Source organism: Taudactylus pleione, unplaced genomic scaffold (assembly GCF_031769625.1).
Source record: "Taudactylus pleione unplaced genomic scaffold, aTauple2 ptg000334l, whole genome shotgun sequence".
Lineage (NCBI taxonomy): Eukaryota > Metazoa > Chordata > Amphibia > Anura > Myobatrachidae > Taudactylus > Taudactylus pleione.
Genome location: NW_028284735.1, coordinates 5,899,790 through 5,923,299, shown reverse-complemented (window position 1 = coordinate 5,923,299; position 23,510 = coordinate 5,899,790). Strand labels below are relative to the sequence as shown.

The 23,510-nt window shown below is 44.3% G+C and overlaps 1 protein-coding gene across 18 annotated transcripts in view; it reads left to right on the top strand.

Moving 5' to 3' along the window:
- Positions 1 to 23,510, top strand: part of PHLDB1 (pleckstrin homology like domain family B member 1) — a 211,166-nt gene that overhangs the window by 85,693 nt on the left and 101,963 nt on the right. For all 18 annotated transcript variants that reach the window (XM_088443833.1, XM_088443834.1, XM_088443825.1 and 15 more), the window contains one exon: positions 23,356 to 23,478. In XM_088443833.1, the coding sequence (XP_088299959.1) occupies positions 23,356 to 23,478 (123 nt within the window). The remainder of the gene's footprint in view (positions 1 to 23,355; positions 23,479 to 23,510) is intronic.

Here is a 23,510-nt window from a genome sequence, read left to right as displayed (position 1 = left end):
AGTGTTTGGAACATGGGCTAATTTCCTGTTTCTTAATAAGTACAAATAAACTGTCAAGGAGGGCAAAATTACCCTGGAATGAGGAACATCTTAGCAGCTGTGTAGTGAAGAAGTTGACATGCAGAATAATTTATTAATTTGTGAGTTCTGTTTTAACAACTCAATAGTTACAATACAATTGTACATACCGGACTTATGCAGAGTGAGACGTAAACACAATTGTGACCTTTTTTGGTTGCAAGTTGCATATATTTTTAATGTACAAAGCTTTGTAATGTGCATTTTTTTTAATGCATGCGCACTACCTGCGTACGAATAGGGGACCGCATTACTACCTCACATTACTGAGGTTGTGGGTTCGATTCCCACTGCGGCCCTAACTGTGTGGAATTTGTATATTATCCCCGTGCTTATTTATTTATTAACAGTTATTTATAAAGCACAAAATTATGTAGCGCTTTACAGAGAATATTGCAATCATATACATCAGTCCCTGCCCCAGTGGAGCTTACAATCTATTTCCTATCACACGAACAGATATACACACGTGGGTTCATTTTTATGTCAGTAGCCATGTAGCAATTATATTGTATGCCTGAATTGTAGTTTACAAAACATATTAAAATGTAAAATCTGGTTTTAATGCTGACTTTCAGTATTAAATATTTCCTGTGTTTAGTTACGTGGCATCATGTTCATCCAGTGATGCTGTATAAATTGTGCTATCTGAACTTGAATCTTGTCTGAGCACATTTTCATAGCCCCAGGAAAAGGCTTGTTAGGCTGTGTCTAAAACAACATTACAGAGCAGGTTCTCTTCCTACAAGGAAGAAATCCAAACAATCTGTGTGACTGTTACGATGATTCAAGAATGACTCCCTGTAACTCCACCTAAGTTCTATGCACTTACCATAATTATTTTGTTTCTTCGATGTCTGTTTTTATTAATAATTTATTAATTTGGTATCACCCTTATTAGTTTATTTGCCACTATCTATAGGAAAATTGTATTGACAAGTTTCTTGTTATACCATTGGCTTTTATAGTTGCGCTAGCTCTTTTTCTTTGCATTGTTCTTTTTTCTTTACAATTTTATTTTGTTATTGTATGCTGTTACCTAGATTATATTACATTAAGTGCAAAACATTTGGGAAATGAGTTTTGTATAGTACAGTAATAGAAGTTATGTACCAATTACTAAATTTAGGTGGTAGTTTTGAGTGTTGCTAGGGTATTATGTATGTGGCTCTGTGCTTGTCCTATAATTAGCAGAGAAGTTTCATTGACTCTGACAGGCGGATTCTAAATCTGAACAATGGACGCTAGCACTCTTTAAACGCCAGTAGGTTTGTGTCTAAAAATCTGTATTGGCTCCTTGGTTTATATTCTACCTTTTTTATTTTTAAATGTTTTCTTTCTACTTTGATTGTCATTATGACTCTTCATAATATAACACTATATGGCTGGATCCACATCCTCTAGGAGATATTAGGATGATATCATTTATTGCATTATATTATTGCTGTGCTGCGTCTGCTATTCTAGTAAATGTATTGCTTTGTAAGGTATTGCCAGTGTTTGAGGCGGCGTATTGTGTAACACTGAGAGAATGTTTGTGTAGCATTTGAGACAGGATGTGAATTAAGCCTTTAGCCTGAGGGGAAGGTTTTACACTGACCACCACCTACTTTTGCTTGAATGCACAGCACTGCTTGTCCTGTGTGCCCTGGGAAGTGTCCTAATGATGAAGTTTACAAATGAATCTTAAAGTGCCGATTGCTGTAAACTGTGTTTACATCCAATTTTGAATGATGCATAACATTGCTTCTTGTGGCTAGAGTTACTTCTTGGTGTTAAACATTGGATGTGATGTCTCAGCCCAGACTTAGTGGTGCCATGATGGAGAGGGGGTGGGTTACCCCCTGCTCGCATGTATGTAGACACTGTATAAAAAGACTAGTAGAACCCATTCTAAAGTATGTGCCATTTTGTACTTCTGATTTGTTCATTCCTACCGAGGAGGGATGATCAACAGTCCATGTAAGAACTCTTCTAAAGTAGTAATTCTGCTTACAAGATCCGGCATGGTGACTTTTGCCTTCTGTGATCTACAGATAAGAACTAAACTGTAATTTGTTACCCTGCTGTCCTGTGTTGAACCCAGCACCCTGAGTCACCGTTCTGCCTGCTACCTGATCCAAAGTAAATTGTCAGGAGGAAACAGCCGCAGGGCATAATTCTGAGTCGCATTTGAGACTGAATGCAGACTTTTGTTTTATTATTTGCAGGCCATGCATGCGCTGCAGTGATCAGACCGTATATTTACATATCAATGAGCGATGCTGAGCTGTACGCATTACGTTAACTTCATGAAATGGGGGCTGCTGTGTGTGAAGCGGACGGTGACTGGGCTGGACATAAGGGAATGATATCGTGGAGTATAGCCAGAGCTATAGTGTTCCCGCTTGGCTGTTTTAAAAATGCTAAAATGCACCCTGCCCTTATGGCGGCGCTTCGCTAAATTAGCCTACCGGGTGCTGTCCCCACCCGCCGGCCGCAGTGTCCTGCAAGGGGGAAAGTTGCGGTGAAACAATCACTGCCCAGTGAATTCATGTGGCAACTGTTCACACTGCAGGGAGACCCTGGTGGCAGACCAGCATCTCAGTGAGTACTGGGCATGTCCCCACAGTGATGTAAAGGGGGCAAGTCCAAGGACATGTCCCCTTTTTGCGTAATCATGCCCCCTTTACGGGCATTCAAAAGTGCCCTTTTGCCGGCCAGACGCCCGTCCCTGTGCCCCTCTAGAATTAAATTATACTCTTTTGTGTCATGTGTCTGCCAAGGTGGCACCTGTTTCAGTCGTATGTGTTTTACCTACCATGCTAGGTGAAAAAGTCCTTGGATTGGTCGAACCTCTACATTGGGACTCACTTGTTGCCCCTTGGATTTATCCGGACATCCAAGGAATCGGTAGTCAAATGGTCCCAGTGCATGCATCCATGGTATGGAGTACCTACGTTATTTTTACACCTGCATTCATGAAATTTCTTCTGTTCCCTTATTTTAAGGGGTTATATTTAAACTTCACTTGTTTTAATCTTTGTTTTATCATATGTCTCATTATTCCCTCCTTGGGGGTAATTCTGTGGAAACGTGTTTATATTCATTCTCCCTTTGAACCAAAGGGTAATTATATGTCTTTCTTCTATTATATTGACTAAATTGTATTGTTTTACTTTACCCAGCTTTGTGTATATTTATTATACAAAGTGTGCAGGGTGACATTACCTCCTTCATCCAAATGCTATTTTAGTTTAGAACATTTACCGCCACCCATCATTCGCCACCCATTACCTCCCACCTACCATGGTGTAGGTATAAGTGTGAATAATGGTGATGATGGCCGCTCTAGCATACAGGACTGGGATCGGAGCAGACTCAAGCTGGCCACAGATATAGTGATGTGCTGAAGATGAGCCGATGTGTAAGATTTCCCTCCAAACTCTCCCGGCAGCTCAGCACGCGATCTCCACACGATCTGCACACAATTTGGTGTCCAGTCTTCAAACAATCTCTCCTGCATCCAGACTTTCACAGTTCATCGCCTCCTAGATTGTCAGATCTGCCCTACTGCATGGCAGATCTGAAGATGCGATGTGCGACCAGCGGGGACGCGCATCGCATTGTGATCGTGAATGGGGACTCACAATTTACTCTGTGACTGTTGGTCCAATGTGTCGGAATCGGCCAGATTGGGTAAAATATCGCTGTGTGTGGCTAGCGTCAGAAATGGGCGGATACTTGCATTAGACTTCTGTTCATGGCTGACGTACAGAATTTCAGCAGAGTTGTGTGCGACATGCCCACAGGCATCTGCAAAGAGGTGCTGCAGCAACTATATACCACACCCAGAAGTAAGCTGTTTTGGAGAAAAATGCAACCAGATACCTGTGCACCAAATGCATTGCTGTCAGTGAAAGTTGTACCCATTATCTTAGCACCAACAGCCCAGGCCTTTTCAGCTTTTTCTGGCCTATGTCAGATAACTCTTAGGCCTTAAGGGACGGTTCTAGGGGCGGGCTAACAGGGAGCGTCGACCCCTGGAGGGTGCCTCTCAGTGGCGGGTTGGGCCGCTGGGATGGTGCCTTTTGTTCTCTTTAGTGGCTGGCAGCCACCCTTTACTCATCTCTCCTGCCGGCCCCCAGGTTAAGCTGTCGCGATCGGAGCTCTGCTCTGAACGGGCAACATTACAGCTTGAGCATAACACTGTAGATAAAGAAAAATGGCTGATGGGGGAGCTGCTACGTATGCCTAGCCGCAGGAGCTCCTCATAGGCCTTTGCGGACCCCCTTCAGTCACCACTGACGGCTCCGTCTCCAGCCTGTCCGCGGCCCACCTCACTGTCTGCACTCACAGTGCACTCTGCATCTGCAATGCCAACCAGCCTGCACAGCAGCGCAGCCTAGACAGAAGAGAGATGGTAGAAAGCTATATAATATAGTGAATAAAGTATGTGCAAGTAACACCCTGCTCTCTCTCCCTACCTCGCACAGTTCCAAACACTTCCCCCCCCCCCCACACACACACACTGGTACCCTTTCCAGCTTTCTTCACAGCTCCAAAAACCTCCCTCACCCCATCCATGGCACCCCTGACCCCCCCTCCCCCTCTCACACAGGTCCCCTTTCCTGCTCTCTTCACAGTTCCAAACACTTCCCCCACCCCCATCCACCAGAACCCCGCATTACCTGACACCGTCAGCCCAGTATATACCGCCGGTGCTGGAATGCAGGTAAGCCGGCAGCGCAAAACCTGGACCCACTTCTCAACATTCTAATCAGGTCGACATGATCATTTTTGACATGATGCAAATCACATTAGGACCATCTTAACATCATGAATGTTGACAAAACACACCCAGCCACAGTGATTTTACATCTATTTCCCCTGTGGAGACTCCCCTGGGCTATCCGTTTACAGCGCTTAGCACAGAGCAGAGAAATCGTGCAGCCGTTTTCAAGGAGCCGAACACTGAACACTGCTACTTCCAGGAACCGTTGCCTCAGTCTGGGTGCGGCGGTGAAGGAAGAAAAGCACGCCGGCTGTCTGCATCGGCCGTGGGGAGAAGATCTTTCAGTAGGGTTATGCTGCCCATCCACTTGTAGATGCGGGGACGACGGCACGATTACGACATCTTAATCGTGCCGTCGTCTCCCTAGGGGTGAAGTGCATACACTGAACGTTCAGACGTTCAGTGTATGCATATCAATCATCCCTGAACATGGGCAACCTCACAACGGTCGTCAGGTTGACCATCATGTTCGGGCGATGATAGATGTCGAAAACGACCAGCGGGCATGAGCCTCACTGGTCGTTTTAGACATTTAAATGCCCGATTTGCAGCTGATAGCTGAGCGATTGCACGATTACAATGTCGTAATCGTGCAACGCTCAGCATTATCGGCAAGTAGATGGGCACTTTAAGGTAGGGATAGTATTCAGATCTTACTGTGCTGAAGTCGGGAGGAAAATCACTACAATATACTTGAAAGGGACTATAAACATCTTAAGAGTGTGCATTTTATGTGTGTCCATTTAACTGATTAAGGACCTCATTCAGACCCGCTCGCAAGCGCTTGAGTGCTCGCAAGCGGGTTGATGTTTTGGCTGTGCACACGCGCAGCGGCCGCACTGCACGTGCGCAAGCCCCGGAGCGAGAGAGATGTTGATCGACAGCTCGCCCCGTTTTGTAGGCGTGGCGGTGGGGTGGTGGTTTCACAAACGGAGGCGTTCCCAAGCGAACGCTTGTCATTTGTGGGCAGCCCCACTGACATCACCAGCGATGGCAGTGTGAGAGCTTCCTCCAGCTCTATTAGAGCCGAAAGTTCTCTGGGGCTTGCGGCAGACGAAACCCTACCTCAAGGGTCTCGTCGCAAGCCCCGATGGTCGCGATGGTCTTGACCATCGCGACAATCATCTTGGTCACTCGTTTAAGCTGTGGGTGGTAACCCACAGCCTAGCAAGCGGCCAGGAGGCCAGCTCAGAAAATGGAAGCGGCCGCCCTCATTCAGAGCGAGCGCTCTCATTTTGCGAGCGGCTCTGAATGAGGTCCTAAATCCTGTAGATACGTCTTTTACTTTTAATCTTCTTTTTACTTTTATTTCTACTCTTACATATTGACAGCCTTTCATCAGAATTTTATATAAGGTAATTTTTTGGCATTTCACATTAGCGCTTTCTGGTCACTATACATAATTGACAATGAAGGGTCTATGTACTAAGTGAAAAGTGATAAGTCTGTGATAAGATGCCAGCCAATCAGCTCCCAACTGCCATCTCACAGGCTGTGTTTGAAAAATTACAGTTGGGAGCTGACTGGCTGGCACCTTATCACAGACTTATCACTTTTCACTCTGAGGGGTATTAAATATGAAAAGTAAACTTCGCTGTCGAAGTTTACGTTTCATATCGGAGCTTTTACCTGCGTTAAAGTATCGGGCGCGTGCCCGCTTATCCCCGTATTCAATATGAAACTAACGAAAACGGGAGCCTGCGAAGTGGGATTTGAGTAAAGTTACGAAATGTTCCTTAAAAAAATTGTAGGACCCCCCTAAAGTTGTAAAAACATGGGGGATCACTATGTGTACCCCCGTTTTAGCCTTTAAATGAAAGTCGTGGATTTAAATAGCCGCAGCAGGTGTTTTTTCCCGATATTGAAGAAGTGTTGCAGAAGAGCACTTAGGTTATTTTTTTCGTTTTTTTAAGTAGTCCCCTTCAAATTTGGGGTACATGAAAATGGGTACTAGCATATTTTGATGTCCCTAAGGTATGTTTTTAAAAATTCTGCATACTTGCAGAATAGCCCTGAACCTATTTCCCTATTGTTAAACAATTTTTTCCCTTTTTTTTTTTTTTACCCCAATTATTAAATGAATTTTTTTTGGTGTCCCTATTTTTTTTAAAAACTTTTTGACACAGTTCTTTTTTTAAATGTCATTCCCAGGGGTGCAGGATATTTTTTTTAAGCCTGCACCCCTAAACCCCAGTTCTGCACTTTTTTTCGACACCTATTCAGTGGTGAAAGTTATCCCCGTTTTTTATCAAAGAGTTTTCGAACCTGTGAAAAGTCTTTGAAATTGAATACGGTGTAAAACTAAAACCTGCGATAATGACGTCATAGCTCCGATATTAACGCAAAAACTGAGTTTTCGCTCCCTTATTGAATACCCCTGTCTGTCTCTTATCACTGCTTAGTACATAGACCATTTCATTTTGTTTATGAAAGCTGCTTTGCTGATAATCTAGAAGTGCTTGACCACATTTTATACTTAATTGAATTCCTTCCACAGACAGTCATACACTGTTTGCTCTTAAGCAAGTGACTAAAAAGACCTTTTTTTTTTTTTAAATGTTAACCTTCTGCTTTCATAATCATCTTGATATAATCAAGATACCTCCCTACAACGTGATGAGTTTACTCTGACACCCTGTCGTTTATCTCATCACTGTTGCCACTAGTTATAAACTGAATTTAGGGTTGCATTACAGTCTGTAACCTACAATTAATCAGGTGCGCCGAAAGGGGAGGGGATGGAGGGGAATGACTAGGGCCCAGGCCAACTGCCAATGGGCTCTGCTTCCTGATGTGGCGCATAGTATTTTCAGTTGTTTTTTTTCCCCCCAGAAGGTGCGTGGTCACACCTCAGTGTAGCCACACCCCCTTCAGTACCCGGACCTCACTGCCACTCATCAACCACCAGACACTCACTGACTGTCCATGCCATCTGTGTAGTACAGTAGTTGTACATGTTGCTGCCGTTACTAGGCTTCTTCACGAGCACCTGGAACCACTTGCAACTGAGTGTTTGACATTGCTGCTACCTTTTCTTCTCATAAGTGTGGGTGGTGCCTTCTGCATACCTACTGTGGATCAGAACTGCAGGATAGTAGGCTGTTGCTGGATTCAACACAGGAAGGTTTATCTCTCATCTATATGTCATAAGTTCTAGTAGGCAAAGGGCCTTAAGAGGAGTCTTGAAGGAGATAAGTATTATTTCTCAGAAGATAGTCACCAGTTTGTGGTACTAGTGGCAATCTAGGAGACGAGATGATCAACTGTTTACAATGGGGATCTGCTGGCTCTTTAAATATAATTTTCTAAACCAATGTTGGCAGGATTAATTAAGTCCCCCTGTACCTTTAACCAAACCTGGCAAATTCATGCAGCTGGCACAGAATCCGCCTAGAAGATTTCACACCTTATAACGTATCCAGCGGCCAGGCAGGTGTTCTGCTCCCCTGTCCACATACTGCCGGGGGGAAGTGGGTACAGCCGGCTTCTACTTCTCGACATCTCTAAGTCTGGGTGGGAGATGTAATGTTTATTGTGTTTCAAAAATACAAAAGATGTACACGCACTGAAATAAAGTAATTTCCAATTATGAATTATTACTCCATACATTTTGTCATTGGAGATTTTTTCTTATATTACTTTCACGAAATTACAGCAAGCGGAAACAATCTAAAACAAATAGATTCCCGCCCCATAATAAACTCTTGGATATAAAATGTATTTTTAGACATGGGTGGTGCCTTTCTAAATGCTGTTATTATACACTAGAAAAAGCAGAAAAGAGTACTGTATTTGCATATTGAGGCACTAAGATTCAAAGCCTACTGTAGACTCTAGATCAGCGGTTTTCAAACACTGTGCCGAAGCACACTAGTGTGCCGTGGGCGGTTGTGAAGTGTGCCGCAGCGGTCAGAGCCGCCCGGCACATTTTACAGTACTGCAGCAGCCTGGGCCGCTGAGCTCCTCTGGGAGACTCAGACGTGCTCTGCCAGTGACCTGCAAAGACGCGGAGTGTGACATCACAGGTCACTCACGCCGCGTTTGCCGCTGCCCTCTCTGCCAGCCAGCTCCCTGCGCCAATCAGCAAGCCTGCGCTCTCTTTCTCTGTTTACCTCCCGCCCGGCAGCCCGCCTGCACGCTCGCCTGCTGCAGTGTGTCACTGACAAGGTGGGGAGCAATGTTTTTTTTTTTTTGTTTTGGTGGGGTCCAGTCATGTTTTTTTTCCTTAGTGAGGACCAGCCATGATTTATTTTTTAATGGGGAGCAATGTGTTTTTTTTTTTTTTGTCTTTGGGGTCCAGCCATGTTATTTTTTTTAGTGAGGACCAGCCATGTTTTCTTTTTTAGTGGGGAGCAGTGTGTTTTTTGGGGGGCCAGCCATGGGGTTTTTTTTCTGTTGGGAGCAATGTGAAATACTTGTTTTATTATATTTGGTAAAAAATAAAAAGGAATGTGTGCATCGGCAATTTTAAAATCTTGTGTAGTGTGCCCCCAGTTGAAAAAGGTTGAAAATCTCTGCTCTAGATATAACAGTCAATTAAAGGTTGTATTTGTAGAGTGCTTTTTAAATTGGTAAGATAGAAGGGCTATTTTAGGAAGTGAAAAAAGTGTTCTTTAATTATAAAGTAAATGATTTCCCGTACTAACTTTTCCCAATAATTACCTTTCTTAATATATTCCGGGTTCTATTTGTTTGCCTGATATGCATTCACTATGTCGGCTATCACTACATCAACAGTCATATTGGGCCTATTTATCAACGAGTTTTATCATTCACAAAGAGTGATTAAACTAGTTGCATATGATAAATGGTGCTCCAGCCAATTGGCTCCCAACTGTTATTTTTCAAACGGATGACAGTTGGGAGTTGATTGGCTGGAGCACCATTATCATATGCAACAAATGTTATCACTCGTTATGAATGATAAAACTCGTTGATAAATAAGTCCCGTAAAGTTGATACCAGAATGTTGAATGTTATGATGTTGGCATAGTGAAAATGTTGAATTTAAAGTTATGATTAGATGATGACCTTGCCATATTGTCAATATGTTCACAATCTCAACATGTTACAAGTCGACATTGTACATGTTGACATTTAATATGTCAACATATAGTCCATGTTGACATTGTGAACCTACAGTCGGTAAAATAAGTATTGAACACATCAACAATTTTCTCAGTAAATATATCTGTAATGCAACAACCCATACAATCCACACATGCAAAGAATTCAAACCATAGACATCCATAAATTAAGTTATGTGTAATAATGTGAAATGACATAGGGAAAAAGTATTGAACATGCTTACTGAAATTTATTTAATACTTCGTACATAAGCCTTTGTTGGTAATGACAGTTTCAAGACGCTTCCTGTATGGAGAAACTAGTCGCATGTATTGCTCAGGTGTGATTTTGACTCATTCTTCCACACAAACTGTCTTCAAATCTTGAAGGTTCTGTGGGCCTCTTCTATGAACTCTGATCTTTAGTTCTTTTCATAGATTTTCAATTGGATTCAAGTCAGGTGATTGGCTGGGCCATTCTAGCAGCTTTATTTTCTTTCTCTGAAACCAATTGAGAGTGTCCTTGGCTGTGTGTTTGGGATCATTGTCTTGCTCAAATGTCCACCCTCGTTTCATCTTCAGCATCTCAGTAGATGGCAGCAGATTTTTGTCAAGACTGTCTCTGTATATTTTTCCATTCACCCATCCTTCAATCAAATGAAGTATGCCAGTACCGTATGCTGAAAAACAGCCCCACACCATAATGTTCCCACCTCCAAACTTCACTGTTGGTATGGTGTTTTTGTTGTGCTGTGCTCTGGATGCCATAATACACACCATGTTTGGAGGAGAAATGGCACTATTTCTCCTCCAAACATGGTGTGTATTATGGCATCCAGAGAGTTCAATTTTGGTCTCATCTGACCAGACTATATTCTCCCAGTTTTTCACAGGCTTGTCCAAATGTTGTGCAGCAAACTTTAAACAAGCTTCAACATGCTTTTTCTTCAGCAATGGAATCTTGCGTGGTAAGCGTGCATACAGGCCACGGCGGTTGAGTGCATTTCTTATAGTTTTCTTTGAAACAATTGTACCTGCTAATTCCAAGTCTTTCTGAAGCTCTCCACAAGTGGTCCTTGGCTCTTGGACAACTCTTCTGATAATTATTTTCACTCTGTCAGAAATCTAGCGAGGAGCACCTCATCGTGGCCGGTTTTTGGTGAAATTATGTTCTTTCCACTTCCGGATTATGGCCCCAACAGCGCTCACTGGAACATTCAGAAGTTTAGAAATCCTTCCTTAACCAATGCCATCAGTATGTTTTGCAACAATAAGGTTGTGAAGGTCTTGAGAGAGCTCTTTGCTTTTACCCATCATGAGATGTTTCTTGTGTGACACCTTGGCAATGAGACACCTTTTTATAGGCCATCAGTTGGGACTGAACCATTTTATATTAATTTGTACTGACAAGGGGCAGGATTGCTTTCTAATTTCTGATAGATTTCAGCTGGTGTCTTGCCTTTCCATGCCTTTTTGCACCTCCCTTTCTTCATGTGTTCAACACTTTTTCCCTGTGTCATTTCACGTTATTACACATAACTTAATTTATGGACATCTATGGTTTGATTTCTTTGCATGTATGGATTGCATAGGTTGTTGCTGACATTTGATGAACATTTCATTACAATAGCCCCATTACAAATCTATTTACTGAGAAAAATGTTGATGTGTTCAATACTTATTTTACCTGCTGTATGTATCCCGTTTGCCTTATTTAATATTACAGATAGTTGTATTATACAGATAACATTTATTTAAGGCACAGGTTCTCAAACTCTATCCTCAGGACCCCAAACAGTGCATGTTTTCCAGGTCTCCTCACAGAATCACAGGTGAAATAATTAGCTCCACCTGTGGATCTTTTAAAATGTGTCAGTGAGTAATGTATGCACCTGTGCTCCTGCTGGGTGACCTGCAAAACGTGAACTGTGTGGGGTCCTGAGGACCGAGTTTGAGAACCACTGATTTAAGGGACTCATTTACCACATATTGGGGTATATGTAATAGCCTGCGGACTGCAGGCATCGGCGAGTCCTGTGCAAGACTGCCCAATGTTTTAAAGTAACAGTCATTTAAAAGGCAAAAATCAAACTGGTTTTGCCTTTTAAACGACTGTTACTTTAAAACATTGGGCAGTCTCTCAAAGGGACTCACCGATGCTTGAAGTCCGCAACCTATAACCTATACCTCTTTATCTCATATTTGATTCACTGACCCATAATGTGATTTTACATTAATAAACAGTAAATCACACATATATTTAAGGTGTCCCTTGTATTTAATAGCAGGTAGACAGGGTATCAGAGTTAGCTTGTATTGTTACAATGTTGTATTGCTCATTACAGCACTGTTTGTTACACCTGAACGAGTTGCAATGATTATGCTATTATTTATTTGCTATTGTCAGCTCTCAGCACATATAATGGTATGCATTCATTCTGCTTTTTCATTTTACTTTGTGTGATCAAAATCTTGTAGTGCTCCTTACATCTTAGATGATTCACATAATTATACTTATTTATTAATTCCAGCTCTTAGCATACGTTGTGATATTCATTAACAACAATGTATGTATGCACTAGTAAGTCCTCTTAATTTCGTATGCCTTGTTAACAATTCCGCTGGGGTTTCCTGGATGATATGTGCTTCTCTGAGTTTTGCAGCTGCCGTTGTAAAACTTCCTGTGTTGCTGAGTCAATCGCTATTCTGATTCTCTAATCCTGCAGACTCTGTTGTAGAGAATGTCACCTGTCATGCTGTCCAGTTTGTGTGGCAGCTAAGTGAGTATCACAATGTGAACTGACAGCTAGTATCAACCAAGTAATAATGGCATAACCATTTAAAACAGTATACATATGTAATGAACAATATTATAAAAGCTGACAAAGATACAACATCTCTAGCAAGTGTGATTATTAGGGGAAAATGCAATTAGCCACGAGTCTGCTCACGGCACGAGTAACTGTTGGCTATATGCTGCACTTATGGTACATCCAGACTCACTGATGTTTGTCGGCATCTCCATAGGGGTGGCGCTCAAAAATCTGTGAGTCTGGGGTGCGAACGGGCAGTGGGGGGCAAGCTGGGGTACCGTTGCCAGTTTTCATGCCATTGCAACGGGAACTTGCCCCCCTGCAGATTATTTAATTAACCTGTTAGAATTAAGGGTATGATTTATTATTTGAAAATATGCAATCATATATTAGTTATTATTGAATGACAGACACCCAATTTGAGTTAGTGGGCCTGATTCTGAGTTGGACGCAAAGCTGCTGCAGACAGACTAGCTACATTATGCCATGCGGCTTCATGTGTATAGTCACACCGACCAGTCATTTTGTGTCGTCAGTCGTATTATTATTATTGGCATTTGCACCACCCCATTGCTGAAACAGGCATATCTTCATCATACACAAGCCACAGACCTCTGGCTACACAAAATACATCACTTGTGTCTGCACGTAAGGTAGCCGCCAGTCGACACCCTGAAATGAACACTACAGACAGAGAGACCCGGCTGTCCATGCTGTCCCTCGTCTGTAATGGAGGAAATCTATTCTACAACATTGAGAATAAATATTTTCCTCCTGCTCTGGCATCTGGGAGTGACGTTGCATTCTGTGGCTGCTGATATCACTCCCGAAACTGCGCCCCAGAATGCCGTGTGAACAGCACTATAGGGTGCATGCACTGAAACCAAAAGTGCGAGGAGGGGAACATAGTTCCCCTCCGAGCACGAATATGCTGATCTCTGAGCTGCAGCAGCCACCTACCCCACCCTCCGCTGCGCTCTGCAACAAGGTGAGGGGGCGATTGCTATGCCGGAGGGGGTAATGGGGGGGAGGGGGGGGAATTGCTTATGCTCCACAGAAAGGGATTTGGCTGGGGGGGGGGGAATATTTAAAATATATACAACTACATGATTTTAGTCAGCAATGAAATATTTACTTAAATAATGTGGAAACGATTTTTAAGTGTTTCAACTATTCAGCAAAGGGTTAAATGAGAAGATGACACAATTATCTGCTCTGTTAATACCCGTCTCGCAGAGCATTGCACTGTAGAGAGCAAGCCATCGCTCTCTAAAGTGCTTTATCGTTTTTTTGCCATTCAGCAAGCAAAAAAACCATTAAAATATACCATAAATCTTTACCTTACATAACGTCATCTCCGAATGGCTTTATATGAAGAAAAACATATCACGGAAACTAGAGGAACAGAAAATTTTCCCATCACTCCTTGCAGGATTTTGAACGACACCTCAGTCTCCTCCTCTGCAGTGTGTCCAGCGGCAAGAGTATGTCCAGCTCCAGCCTCCCAAAAGTGTTTAAATTGATTAAAATGTGTACATAAGCTTTACATTAGTAGTGTTCCCACTAGTGATAAAACTCGTTGCATATGATAAATGGTGCTCAAGCCAATCAACTCCCAACTGTAATTTTTCAGACAGATGACAATTGAGAGCTGATTGGCTGGGGCACCATTATCATATGCAATATCTGTAATATTACATATGACAAAGCAGAGAACTTTAAAAAAAACTTAAGAATAAACACAAAAGAAAAGAAAGAGGAAAGGAGAGTGAGCAGAGAGTGAAGTGGGTAACTAGAAGCTTACACTCTTTACACATAGGATAGAGATGCTACAAGGGCACCTGAAAGGGGTATCAAATGTAGGTACTCAATGATCCCAATATAAGTCCCTACTCATCAGTGTTCTACCATTGCCCACAAAGTGCAGGCAGCGGCTCTCACATAGTGGAGGCGGCTAAGCTTTGTACCCCCTGCACTTGGGGAGGCAATCAAAAAACATTGATGCCATCGATGGTGGAGAATCATCTACCATTTTTGGCAGCCCATCAATGGTTGATGGCCATCCCTAGTTGGCAAATGTGCACATAATAACAATTGACAAAACTTACACAAATGCATTGCATTCTCGCAGTCTCCTGTCCTACAGTCATACGCCACCTTTTCTACAGTCACTGTTTTTATTTTTTTATTTTTTTTCAAGACATACAGTAGTTTAATTATTAATGTTAAATTCTAGTTTCCCAGGGACAAATGTTGTCATGCACAGGCAGTTAGAGATAGCTGCGTTAGATCAGCTCTGTGTCTACCTCCCACATAATAATTTTCCCACAAATGTAAAACTGCTAAAAATGTGTGAAGGCGGAGGGAAATTACATGGTAGCACTGAGGAGTCATCACACCAAGGACAAGGTTATTTAGAAGATCTGCTGGATATCGCCTTTGTTCAGCAGCTGGGACCCAGTGGTCTAAACTGTCATTGTTGCTGCCATTTCTGGGCCTTTTTTGTGTCTATCTACTGTCAAACTTCAAGGGAATCAACTATCCTGGTTCCCTTTCTAGCAGTGAGAATGATAGTAAAGAATAACTCCAAGCACACAGCTGCTCCAGACTGGCAGATAACAAACTATTGGGCCTCCTGTATCAATGAGTTTTATCATTCATGAGTGATAACTCATTGCATATGCTAATGGTGCCCCAGCCAATCAGCTCCCAACTGTCATCTGTTTGAAAAATGACAGCTGGGAGCTGATTGGCTTGAGCACCATTTATCATATTATAAAACTCGTTGCGAATGATAAAACTTGTTCATAAATGAGGCTCTGTGCAGAACAAAATCCTCTTATAGAACAAAAGGTTCAGTTGGGGTAAATAGTGAAGGGCAGTTATAGTTATCAGCAGCTGATTTTTAGTCTAGACTTGTTTGTTTCATGTCTCCCCCTTTCTGCTGTCCACAATGACACATGACCGGTAGCGGCACAGAAATACCAAATGCCAACAACTGCTTTATTATTGCTTTAGTCTTACAAGTGCCACACTGACTTTCCTTAGCAGCTACAATTGTTACTGCACTACTCTATGTATCTAGTGTTCCTCACGCCTATTGGACTGTAAGCTCATTTAGGGAGAGTCATTTTTATGGGATGCGGTTAATATACCTATGGCCGGGATGCCGGCTGCCGTAATCCTGGCGCCGGAGTCCCGTTCAGCGTTAGAAGACCGGCGCCGGCATCCCAACATGGCAGGAGATGTTGACGCCGGGATCCCGACAGCTGGCACCTAGATTGTGCCTTGGAAAAGTATTCACCCCCCTTTGCATTTTTCATGTTTTGTTGCCACACGACCTGGAATTAAAATGGATTGTTTGAAGGTGTGCATCATTTCATTCACAGAACATGCCTACAACTGTGAAGTTGTGTGTGAATCAAACAACATTTAGGACAACATAAAACTTCAGCGTGCATAAGTATTCACGCCCCAAAAGTCAGTACTTTGTTGAGCCACCTTTTGCGGCAACTACAGCTGCAAGTTGCTTTGGATAAGTCTCTATGAGCTTGCCACATCTGGCCCCTGGAATTTTTGCCCATTCCTCAAGGCAAAACTGCTCCATCTCCTTCATGTTAGATGGTTTCCACTTGTGAACAGCGATCTTCAAGTCTGACCACAGATTCTCAATTGGATTGAGATCTGGGCTTTGACTAGGCCATTCCAACACATTTAGATGTTTCCCCTTAAACCACTCGAGTGTTGCTTTAGCAGTATGCTTCAGGTCATTGTCCTACTGGAAGGTGAACCTCCGTCCCAGTCTCAAATCACAGGCAGACTGAAACAGGTTTTGCTCAAGAATATCCCTCTATTTATCACCATCCATCTTTCCCTCGACTCAGTTTCCCAGTCCCTGCTGCTGAAAAACATCCCCACAGCATGATGCTGCCACCACCATGTTTCACTGTGGGGATGGTGTTCTTGGGGTGATGGGATGTGTTGGGTTTGCGCCAGACATAGCGTTTTCCTTGGTGGCCGAAACGTTAAATTTTAGTCTCATCTGACCGGAGCACCTTCCTCCATACATTTGGGGAGTCGCCCACATGCCTTTTGGCAAACTCAAATCATGTTGTCTTATTTTTATCACTAAGTAATGTTTTTTTTCTGGCCACTGGGCCTGATTCAGATCCGCTCGCGAGCAGGCCGATGGTGGGGCATTGCGCACATGCCGCGCGTGTGCGCAAGCCCCGTAGCGAGTGAGAAATTCACTCGTTACGGGACTCGCTACAAACGGAGCGGGTGTCGATGTTGATCGACAGCTCGCCCCGTTTTGTAGGCGGGGAGGGGGGGTTGGCTGGACGAACTGAGGCGTTCCTGAAAGAACGCCTGTCGTTTGTGGGTGGCCCTACGGACATCACTCGTGATGTCAGTAGTGAGCTTCCTGCTCTATTAGAGCAGGAAGCTCACTGGGGCTTGCGGGAACGAGACCCTACCACAAGGGTCTCGTCGCAAGCCTGATGGTCCCGCCCCATCACCTGGCCGCCTGCTAAAGCTGTGGGTGGTCACCCACAGCTTAGCGAGCGGCCCGGAGGCCGGGCAAAAAAAAAAAAAGGCTGCCCTGATTCAGAGCGAGCGCTCACAAAGAGCGTCTGGCTCTGAATCAGGGCCACTGTTCCATAAAGCCCAGCTCTATGGAGTGTACGGCTTATTGTGGTCACATGCACAGATACACCAGTCTCTGCTGTGGAACTCTGCAGCTCCTTCAGGGTTACCTTTGGTCTCTGTTCTACCTCTCTGATTAATTCCCTCCTTGCCCGGTCTGTGAGTTTTGGTGGACGGCCCTCTCTTGGCAGGTTTGTTGTGGTACAATGTTCTTTCCCTTTGATGATGATGATGGAAAGATTTCATCATCATCATCAAAGATCTGGATATTTTTTTTATACCTCAACCCAAAATTGTACTTCTCAACAACTTTGTCCCTGACTTGTTTGGAGAGCTCCTTGGTCTTCATGGTGTGATGCCTCTTGCTTAGTGGTGCTGCAGCCTCTGGGGCCTTTCAGAAAAGGTGTGTTTTATACCGACAGGTCATCATACCGACTTAGATTTCACACAGGTGGACTTCATTTCACTAATTATGTGGCTTCTGAAGGTAATTGGTTGCACCAGAACTTCTGAGGGGCTTCATAGCAAAGAGGGTGATTACATATGCAAGGCACTGTGTGTGTGTGTGTGTGTGTGTGTGTGTGTGTGTGTGTATGTATGTATATATATATATATATATATATATTATAAGCAATTTTAAATCTTTTTAGTAATAAATTGTTTAAATTTATTTTATTTTTCTATGGTTCACATACAGTTTGAACTTTCAAATGATATACTGTATATAGAAATACTGTGTGTCTATGTGTATATGTATATAGATATATAAAAATGTATAGGAGAGAAACTCCAGGTTGCACTCAGCAGTCTTCTAAAATGTAACTTTTATTTAGATATCCATAATAGTTAGATACAGCAAATGAAGAATCGCTATATTATGATACTGCGGAGTCCTGGATTTAGGAGAGTCAACTCCGATTATATTTCAAATTGCATAGCAAATAGCCAACGTTTCGGGCTATTTGCTATGCATTTTGAAATATAATCGGAGTTGACTCTCGTAAATCCCGGAGTGCCGCAGTATTTTTCCCTTTATATGCCTGCCTTTATCTGAGGACACCCGAGTACTTGTGTACCTCACTGTCTTTGGGCCTGATTCATTACACTTCGCAACTGCGATTACGCACGGAGACGGACAATTGTTGGGTACTGCAATCACAGACATCACGCTGACACAACGCAAAGTGATTGACAGGAAGTGACCACTTGGGGGTGGTCGGCGAAATGCAGGCGTGCCAGTGCGTTTGAATGCCATTACAGGGGCGTGCATAAATTATCCGCTGTGATGGCATACACAGCTTGAGATCTCACTGTGAAGATTAGCAATTTCTGAGTAAGGTCTGACATTGTGTAAGTGTGCGTGAGGCTCTGATGTTACTCAATGTTACCGATGTTTTCGCAGACTTGGGGAAGTGGGCATCCTTATGTTGTGCTACGACGGCATAGCGATTGCAGACATTTGCATATTTTCACAGTGAGACTGCGTGCGTAATCGCAGCGGTGATCAAACTTACAATCCGTAATTAATCAGCTCCTTTAAGTATTGTATTTATGAATAATACAACAGAGCAGGCTCTGTTGTAAATTTAGCTTTTTATTTCCCCTTTCTTATGCTCACGTGCGCCCACATGTTGGCCATGCCCCCAATTCAGTACAGGGGAGGGGGGCGCTGAAACATATCTTTGCTCTGGGCGCCATGGCTCCTAGGTACACCTCTGGTTGGAGCTAACTGGGCATCAGTCAAAGCTTCAGCTCCCAGAATGCCCGGTCCTCCTCCACTAATAAGCCTGCCCCCAGCCAAAGGCAGACAGTTTTGCGTTTGATGCCAGCAGGAGTCAGTTGCACATTTAGACAGGGGGTCTGCATTATGCAGCCCCAAGCTTTATTTTTATTATTTCTTAGTTTTTTTTTTTTAGTTTCTTAGAGCATGCAGCGCTGGGCGTCCTAATGGGCACCTGCGCTGCTTCTCCAACAACCTCTGCTGCAACACTGGTAAACGGTCCGGTGATTACGGCGGGTGCCAGCGGGGCTCAGCTAGCCACTCCACTGGGGACCCAGGGCTGCAGCTGGACAAACAGAGAGACGGGTAAGGCGATTCCCCGCATGTGGGGAATCGCGTCTTTTGTCTTTTGGCAGTCCTTACCTCCGACTATTGAGACCAGCCAGAGAACGCTGCGGTGGGGCATCCGGTTCATCCGCACCCTCACTAGACCACCAGAGCTCTAAAAGTCTGGCATTGGGGATTTTTTTTTTGCAGAAAATAACTTATCCCAGCAAATTTGGGGTACTTGAAAATGGGGGCCAGCATACATAAAAGTTGCTAAAGTTAAGTTAAAAAAATCGTGAAAAATCCACCTGCCGCAAGCACCTGCAATGAAAAAAACACCTGGGGCATACTTGGGGACCCCCCTGGAGTCTAGTTCGCTAGTTTTGTACTTTGTCCCCCAACCTTTTTTTTTTCGCCCCCAAATTCAAAGTGATTTTTTGGGGAGTTCTTAAGTTTTTTTTTTTTTTTTTTACGCAGTTTACCTTTGGGGGACTGTCTGAAGGCTGCACAGTGGTTCCCGCAATGTTGCACCCCAAAACCCCAATTCTGCACTTTTTTCCGCCTCCTATTCATTCATAGGCGAAACTTTTCCGCCTATTACATTGCATTGACTTTCAGCCTAGGCAGAAAGTCTTTCAAATTGAATACGGCAATACTTTTCCGCCCGGCGAAATGACGTCATCAGCTAAACTCTTTCGCCGATTCCGGCTTTTCGTCTCAAATTGAATACGGGCCATGGTCAGAAGCTCTACGCTTCATATACAGTTTGCATCCTCCCTTAAAGAAGCCACGGATAGAAAACTGTTACAAGTACGTTTTCTCACTTTCTGGTGCTATTACTCGGCCGGCTATGGCCACGGCCTGGGTAGCTAAGGCTATCGAAGGATGGACGGATGAAGACAGCCTGCCATCAGACGCTGCCAGGGAGCAACTGGCTGACATCTCCCATATCTGGGAAGCAGCCTCTTATTTTGGAGAAGCTTTGTTGGATACTGGACTCCTTGCCTCTAAGGTATCCAACTGTTCCTATGGTTTGCTGTCCTGCAGCAACATTACCAGTTTCAGGTGCTGCCCTTTGGTCTGTCAACGGCCCCTCGGTCTTTACCAAAATAATGGCGGTTGTGGTGGCCCACCTCAGATGTCAGGGAGTCGGAATCCTGCCATACCTAAACGACCTCTTAATTTTGGCTCATTCACCGGCTGTTTTACAAAGCCATCTCCAGCTGACCATTGCTTGCCTGCAAGCAAACATCTGGCTCATCAATTGGAGAAAATCCTCCCTCTCTCCAACACAGGTGATGGTAGATCTGGGTGCACTCCTGGATTCTCTAGCACAAAGGATCTTTCTGCAAGGGGACAAGATTTTGGTACTGCACTTGCGCAGTATATACATTAAAGGGGTTATATTCACTCAGCAATGCAGGTCCTGGGGTCCATGGTATCTACCTTAGATATGGTGGAGTATGCCCAGTTCCACTACATTCCCCTTCAACAACTGATTTTCTCCCGGTTGAACAGGCAGTATCATCTGATCCGGTCCCAGACGATCCTCCTCCCTTCGGAAATTTGGCTTTCCCTCAAATGGTGGCTGCAGACGCCCCTTCTGGATCCCATATTGGGAGCTCCTCACTACGGATGCCAGCCTTCGCAGATGGGGTGCGGTGACCGGTCATCATACCTTTCATGGATGGTGGATAACCCAGGAAAATCGCCTGCCCATAAACATCCTGCAGCTTCAAGTAGTGTACAGAGCGCAGGCCGGGGCAGGCCGGTCCAAATCCAGCCCAACAATGTGACTGCGGTAGCCTACCTCAACAATCAGGGAGGAACGCAAAGTTGGGCAGCCATGCAGAAAGTTGCACAAATCCTGGTCTGGGCATAACATCATCTACTGGCAATCTCTGCAGTGTTCATTCCCGGAGTCCTCAACTGGGAAGCGGACCTACTTAGCTGTCAGGATGTACACGCCGGAGAGTGGACTCTCCACCCGGAGGTCGTTCAACTCCTGGTGAATGGGGCCTACCAGATGTAGATCTCATGGCCTCACATCACAACCACAAGGTCCCCAGCCACCTTTGTGGACGCTCTGGCAGTATGGTGGGCCTTCAGTCTCGCATACTTCTTTCCTCCGATCTCCCTCCTGAGGGTTCTCCGAAAATTCAAGCAAAAAGGTAGCTCCAGCCTGGCGCAGGCACCATTGGTTCACACACCTACACAGTCTCTTCATAGACACTCCTTTTCCACTTCCTCTACGACCAGATCTGTTAGCGCGGGGCACTTGTCTGCTCTTAAGTCATTGCTCTTAAGATCCAAGGGTTTCTCTCGCTCTGTGGTCCAGACGATGTTCGTGGCGCATAAGCTTTCCTCAGCCCGCATCTATTACTGAGTTTGGCACTCTTACTTTCAATGGTGCTCCCTAGAGGCTATGACCCTACGGTTTTTAGGGTTTCCCGGGTGCTTGCCTTTCTCCAGGCTGGATTAGACCTTGGCCTCCGCCTGGCCTCCCTTAAAGTTCATGTTTCTGCGCTGTCAGTCTGGTTCCAGCGCAGGATCGCTCCCCTGTCTGATTTTAGAACGTTCCATCAGGGTGTTCTCCCCCTTTAACCTTCCTTTGTCCCTCTGGTGGCCTCGTGGGATTTGTCCTTGGTTCTCCGGGCTCTACAGGCTCCTCCGTTTGAACCTCTAGACTCAGTAGACCTAAAGTGGCTGACGATGAAGACTCTTTTTTTCCTTGCTGTCTCCTCTGCCCGCAGGCTATCTGTCTTGGTAGTGCCCTCCTGTCGCTCACCCTTCTTGATTTTTCTTTCGGACAGAGCTGTCCTCCGTACCCGTGCTGGGTACCTCCCAAAAGTGGTATCCCGGTTCCATTTGAATGAAGAGATTGTGGTTCTGGCCTTCCAGTCCTCTGACCTCTCTGCAGGTGAAGCCTCCCTGGATGTGGTTCGTGCTCTTTGGATCTACATGGATTGTACCAACCCCTTTAGAAAATTGTATACTCTCTTTGTGTTGTTTGGCTTTCACAAACAGGACTGGCCAGCTAACAAACAGATTCTGGCCCGATGGCTCTGCATGACAATCTCTGTTTTACATGCAAGCTGATGTTCCTGTTCCAAACACTGTTACAGCACATTCTACTCGATTTGTGTGACCCTCGTGGGTGGTTCGACGTGGCTATTCTGCTGAACAATTGTGCAGGGCGATCACGTGGTCTTCCATCCACACCTTCCTCAGGTTCTACGCCCCGGATTCTACTTTCTGCTCAGGAGCATCCCCAACCTTAGGAGAAACTGCTGTAGAGCATCCCCATGGTTATCCCTGTGGATCCCTATGGACCCTGAAGAAGAAAATAAGAGTAATGGTAGACTTACCTTTTTTTACTCTTTTTTTTTTTTTTTTTCAAGGTCCATTGGATCCACAGAGCGCCCACCCTGACGCACCTGGCTTCATTGTGTTTTTACCTCTTGGTAACTGATTCCCTCATCTTCTGTGAGAGTGTTTCTTGTGTGTACTGTTCTTCCTTCTCCTCTTTCCTGCTCCTGCCTTGGGCTTGTTCACCAAAACTGTGTACCTTTGGCTGGGGGCGGGGTTATAGTGGAGGAGGACCGGGGCATCCTGGGAGCTGAAGCTTGGTGATGTTTGGCCTTTAGTATGCTTCATATACATGACTTTCGAGTTGCTCAACAATTTGATGTATATTGCAATTACGTATATGTTAGTTATCGTGAGCTTGCTTTTATTATTGAACATATCTTTACACCAGCTTTTACAGTTGTCTGCAGTGGTCCTTGTGCAGATACAGGGCATAGGTTGCCCACTCAGTGCTAAATGGCCTGCCTAAAGGTGCCATATGTGCTGGCTGAGGGTACCCAATGCCTCTATGTGCTATGAGGAACTTTAATTTATTTCAACTAATCTGGTTTCTCTCCGCTCTAGGTTGTATGATCTGCTTGGGCCAATCAACTTATCTGAGATTTAACCACCCAGCTGAGGCTCACTGGATGAAAACCATGATTCCATCCACAGGGAGGAGCCCTACATCAACTTTGTACTCAGCTGGTAAGAACTGTATGTGATAGACCTAGCCTTAC